Source organism: Sinocyclocheilus grahami, unplaced genomic scaffold (assembly GCF_001515645.1).
Source record: "Sinocyclocheilus grahami isolate Dianchi unplaced genomic scaffold, SAMN03320097.WGS_v1.1 scaffold2201.1, whole genome shotgun sequence".
Classification (NCBI taxonomy): domain Eukaryota; kingdom Metazoa; phylum Chordata; class Actinopteri; order Cypriniformes; family Cyprinidae; genus Sinocyclocheilus; species Sinocyclocheilus grahami.
Genome location: NW_015507380.1, coordinates 135,522 through 141,521, shown reverse-complemented (window position 1 = coordinate 141,521; position 6,000 = coordinate 135,522). Strand labels below are relative to the sequence as shown.

General features: G+C 34.7%; 1 protein-coding gene across 1 annotated transcript in view; it reads right to left on the bottom strand.

Moving 5' to 3' along the window:
• LOC107574370 (piezo-type mechanosensitive ion channel component 2-like) overlaps positions 1-6,000 on the bottom strand; it is a 36,660-nt gene that overhangs the window by 9,080 nt on the left and 21,580 nt on the right. Inside the window, exon 3 of the mRNA XM_016260808.1 lies at positions 4,646-4,771. Within this exon, the coding sequence (XP_016116294.1) occupies positions 4,646-4,771 (126 nt within the window). The remainder of the gene's footprint in view (positions 1-4,645; positions 4,772-6,000) is intronic.

Sequence of the window (6,000 nt, the reverse complement as noted above, 5' to 3'; positions counted from 1 at the left end):
ACCCTTATGACTGCTTTTGTGCTCCAGGGTCTCGTACTACAAATGCACTGCTGCCTTACAAACACTGAAATAAATGAAAGGAAGCTAAAGAGACAATGAAAAGTGAGTGTATGAATCAGGTTTGTTCACAGAGGCCCAGCGCTCATGACCCGGCCAAAGAAACACATTTAGAGCACTTACAAACGTCTAAAGACACGTATGCTAGTTTTAAGCTGGCACCCTCCTTCTCTTACAAAACTCAAGATCGCTTTTTCATTTCTTGAATGCTTAGTCATTGCTCTCCATGTCTGATAAAAGTTTTTATATCAAACGGTTGGGTAAGGGTATGTTCTCATGAGCCTATGAGAGCGTATGCAGGGTTTGCGTAATGCATGGCGTAAGCGTGTGCTGGTGTTCAGTCAAACACTAATGCAGTCAGTGCAGATCTCAGAGGCGCTGGCTCAGATCTCCTTCATGTGCCTGCTGTTGTTTTTGGCTTCTATTAGCTTGTGTGCGCACCCATAAGAAAAGCCATTGCATTCATCTGACCCTAAATCATAAAAAAGGGTATTTTTTTTGTTGTATTTATCAAGGATGCATTCAATTGTTTAAAAGTGTCAGTAAGACATTTAAAGTGTTACAAAAGATTTCTATTTCAAACAAATGTTTTTCTTTTGAACTTTCTAAAAAATAAAAAAATTTACTTTTTATTTCACAATTCAGAATTTTCCTTTCAACCCTGACTTTATCATTCTCAACCGTGAGAAAAAAATAATCGAGATCGTAAGACTTAAACAAATAATTGCAAGAAATAAATGCTGAAATTATAAGATATAATTGAATTGCCATGCAGAATTATTAATATGCACGATTGCGAGTTATAAACAATAGCGAGATATAAATGCTGAATTGCGAGATATAAACGCAAAATTTCAGGATATAAACAATTGCGAGACATAAACACTGACTTGCGAAACACAAACGAAGAATTGCGAGATATAAACAAAGAATTGGAACAAATAAACGCAGACTTAAGAGATAACTGAGCGATATAAACACTGAACTGCAAGATATAAACAAAGAATTGTTGAGATATAAACTCGCAATTGCCAGAAAAAGGCAGAACTGTGAGAACTACCAAAAGAAAGTCAGAATTCTGAATTTCTATATCACAGTTCTAACGTTTTCCTCAGAATTGAGAGATAAAAAGTTACAATTAACGGTTTTATTCATTAATTTTTTTAAATTTTTATTCTGTGTCAAAAACAAGCTTCCATAAAAAAAAAACACTTATCGTAATAAGATGTCAAAATATTACTGTATTTTTGATCAAATATATGCAGCCTCGGTGAGCAGACGAGGCTAAAAACCTTTACAAACCCCAAACCTCTGAACATACTGTATATAAAAACGTATTAGTGAATACAGAAATGTAGAGTGAACACAAACCTTAAAACTACCAATGCATGAAAAAAGCCAAATATATTTAACTTACAGATTCTCTTTGTTTAAAAGTGAAGGGGTGTAGTTTCTGTCACCAAATGTAATTGTTTGGACAGCATAAGTGCAAGCATTTGTCAGAGTATTTAAAGAAATGCTAGCAAATCAAGAGCCCCTTCTACAGTATCGTGATTTGACGCTGGCAAAGACACAAGAAAGAGCAGCGCCCGTCCTGTTTGAGAGCTCTTCTGTCATGTCTGGCTCCTTCACTCTTCGTAATAAGTTTATCTCCATCTTGAAGGCAGATGTTGTGGCTTTTACGCTTGGAGAAAGTGGCTCTGGGGTTCAGTGTTAGTGTTAGTGTTGGGGTAACGTGATCCAGGCATCCAGCTCAGCAGCTTAAACTATCAAACTAGCCTATCCTCACACAAACTTTCAACCATACATACACTTTTACTGGCTTTTTTTTACATTTCACTTGCTAACATTAGGCAGTTTTCATTTGTATGCTGTTAGAGTTGATGATCGCATTATTTTTCATATGCATGCTTACATACGAGATCGCTTGTTTCTGCGTCTTCCTGGTTTGTGTTTTTGATCGGCGCTTTCTAGACTCAATCAGGAGATGCGTAATAGCGCCCCCTAGCTTATAACAGTGAAAACACGGAAAATTCTGTGTTTGGCGGGGAAAGAGTTAATAAAAAAGAAAGATTTTAAATAAACTTAAACTGAAATAAAATATTAAACTTTTATTTAAGCTAGCAGCTAATTCTTTTTAATTTTTTTTACAAAAGATTTATTTTTCAAATAAATGCTGTTCTTTTGAACTTTCCATTTTCCACGGGATAAAAATAAAAAAAAATAAAAAGGTAATTGCTTTTTATTTCACAATTCAGACTTTTTCCCTTGGATTTTAAATAAACTTAAACTGAAATAAAATATTAAACTTTTATTTAAGCTAGCAGCTAATTCTTTTTAATTTTTAAAAAGGCAACATTTTTCATTTTCATTCAATTTAACTTGATACTAAAATGGTACACTAAAATGACTAAAACTGAAATAAAAATGTACTAAAACTGTAAAAAAAAAAAACGCTTGGGGGGGGGGGGGGGGGGGAGCACAAAGAATTGTGAGACATAAACACAGAATTGTGAGGAAAAAGGTTACAATAGTTGACTAAACTAAAACCATAAAAAACTTAAACTGGAAAAAAAAACACATGAAAAAAAAACCCATTAAAACATTATTTTAGCTAACTGCCAAGGCAACATTTTTCATTTTCATTCAATTTAACTTGATACTAAAATGGTACACTAAAATGACTAAAACTGAAATAAAAATGTACTAAAACTGTAAAAAAAAAACGACAAAAATAAAAGCACCCACTGTAGGGGTCAAAATAGAACTTTAATAAAATATAAAAGTAAATAAATAAATTACAATTGTAGCTCTAGACATTTATCTAGGGCTATTATTTTATTAATACAGTTGTCAGATTGATTTTATAGTCTCAAGCAATCAGAAATCACACAAAAGAAAATTGAGCAGTTTTGCTACGATAAAACCATTAGGGCTGGGTAAAAAATATAGATATCTCGATATTAATCGATTCTCATTTTTACGGAACGATATCGATTCCTAAATCCCAAGAATCGATTTATTCTAGCCTGTTTTCAGTTAATGGACGGAACATAGAAGGGCACTTCCCATCCAATAAATCGCAATAAGCATTTGTTTCATTTAATATGAAACAAAGTCTCAGATTTCAAATTGTATCCATTGTATTGCAGTATTTAAACAATAAATGCAGTTTTGGTGCTGTTTAATGTGAAGTGACAGATCGCTGTAGCGTTCAATAAAAGCGGCAGCGCGAGGTGCACATGAACTGATCATCTCCTCCACTTTATTACTAGTTATAGCACAAAATAAACATGACTAAACATCCAAAGGTAAGTTAAAAGAAAGAGTACAACTTTACAATCCGTATCTTTCTCATGTAATCGCTCAATCAGTGTTTCAGCCGCACAAAGACGTCAATATAACGCTTGTAAACAATGTCACGTAACATCACATTTACCTCAGAAAAACATATAACACCATATAACATATTCATTATAAATGTTACTGTTCTTCAATGTTTAATTTATGTTTGAATAAATCCAAGTTTTTATGACAGCCACCATTATGTTTATATATATTTTTTTAATGAATTGAAGTAGAAATATTATTATGTAATTGTAATTTTTATTATTTTAAAAACTTCATTAAGTGTAATTTTAACAAATCAGTAAATTTTTACCTTCAATAGTATAGTAATGTAGTACCGACTGACTCTCATGTATATTTTTCAGCATTAGTTGAGAGATTGTTTTTCCTTGAGAAAATTTAGCTTGTACTGTACCTGATATACGTATATCCAAAATAATCAATATTGAATCGAATAGAATTGAATCGGTAATCGAATCGAATCGCAAGCTTAGCATTTCTATGCAAAAATGTAAGATTGTGGAATTTTTTTAATTATAAACGTTATATAAACGTTTCAAGAATGTTTATATATTGTTTTTATATACTGCCTTTTAAGTCATTTTAAAGGCTGTTGTTGGCTTAGGTCTGTTTTTATAACCACAAAAAATATTAACTTAATACTTCTTTGTAAACTGTTATTTGAAGTAACAAAACCATGGTTAATTTGTGGTTACCATGGCTACAAGGACCATGATTTTTGGTTTTATTCGTAGTAAAACCATGGCTAATTTTCGTAAGGGAACATGGAAAGTCAGAGAGAATATTAGATGCGTTGCTGGTGGTTAAATTATTACCGACATTAAAACACATTATTAGCATCAACAGCCAAAATGTCTGCTTTTCCAATAGCGCCACCTACTATCAAAGAGTGAATCTGCATTTTCATTCAGCCCATCTGCCATTTTTATGCATTGCTCTGAACTGAGAAATCATACATGAAAATCTGACCAAATTTTCATGCCAATGATTCGTGTAGCTTCCTGTAGAGCTGAAAAGTCTTTTGGAAACTTCCTTCTCTCCCATAAGCCAACCGATATTTTGTACACTACAAAATGTTTGATTGGTTCATTATGTTTAACTGGTTAAATCAATTAACCAAATCTAACCGGTTTTCTCTACCACCTGATCTCAGCTCCATCTAACGCATTAGTCTGGTTTAAGAATCTGCAGCGGAGATCTAGATCTAGTTCGTACTCACAGTTGAAGTTAGGCTTGATGTTGTCTCCTGCTAACAGACTGTTGATTGTGATTTGGTAGATGATGTGCAGCAGCAGGAACGTCATACTGGTGAAGCACAGGGATTTCAGCAAGCGCCCCGTGTGACCTGTTGAAAGAAAATAATTAATACAAACATTGTGCATACAATCTGCAACACATCCATGCCTAAAATAAAGTTTGAAGTATACAATACTCGATCAGCATAGAATACGTATGTGTCTGGAACTAATTAGCTGGTCCACAGGCAACACTGGCCTGGCTTGTTGTTTCACAGTTTAAAAAGAAACGTAAAAACCAGAACAACAACAAACCTACTGGAGATGACAACAAGAATAGACGCTTGTTGATGATAGCTTGTGAAAGAGGATTAGATAAATGCAGTAAATCTGGTTTAAACATATACAAAGACATTTTTTTTATTGGTCATAACTTCTGGAGAGAAACACTGCAGACACTGGACAATTTATAGAAATGTGTCATTGCATCAGTGTCTCAGCAATGGATGCTCTGCAGTGAATGGGTGCCGTCAGAGAGTCCAAACAGCTGATAAAAACATCCATTATTAAGACATTTTTAACTTTAAGCCATTGCTTTCGAGTCAATAATCCATAATAATGCTTCCTCCAGTGAAAAAGTCCATCTCCTGTTGGCTCTCACATCCGACGGCACCCATTCACTGCAGAGGATCCCCTGCTGAGCAAGTGATGCAATGACACATTTCTCTTGGATGACCTGAGGATGATCACAACACTTTCATTTTCAGGTGAACTATTCCTTTAAGTCGTAACATCAAATCCTGTTGACTGTTACAGAGGAAGAAGAACTCAATGACTTGTACTATTCCAGATGCTTATGCTTTTAGTCCAACTGTAGGGAAATCAAGCACTCCACGTGTCAGGGTGAAAGTTCATCAAGTTGAACCTGTCCTTCTGCTCTTAATAGAAAAGAGCTGCCGTAATCCACTGCTATTAGCAGAAATTCAGCCTTGTATTACAGCTCTCTCTGTTTCTCTCTCGCTCTGGGCATTCATTTAGCGCTGATAGTTTTGGCAGTGTTTGGGCTGTTCATCATTTAGGATCACGCGGCTCAGTGTGAGTTCAGAGCCGTGGCAATTTCAGAAAAATCTAAATGAAACAACGCTGTGAGTAATGCACGTTACAGGCCATAAAGGGGTCAAAAAGAGATTTGATTTGTGCATTTAAACATTTTTTATGAAAGAAGAGAAGGGTTTGGGTTGGGTGGGAGTTGGTCCGCTGTCAAAGGATGCTGGGAATAGCACAGATAGCATCAAACATGAACTTTAGGATATTAAAAAACACCCACAACCCATCCGGC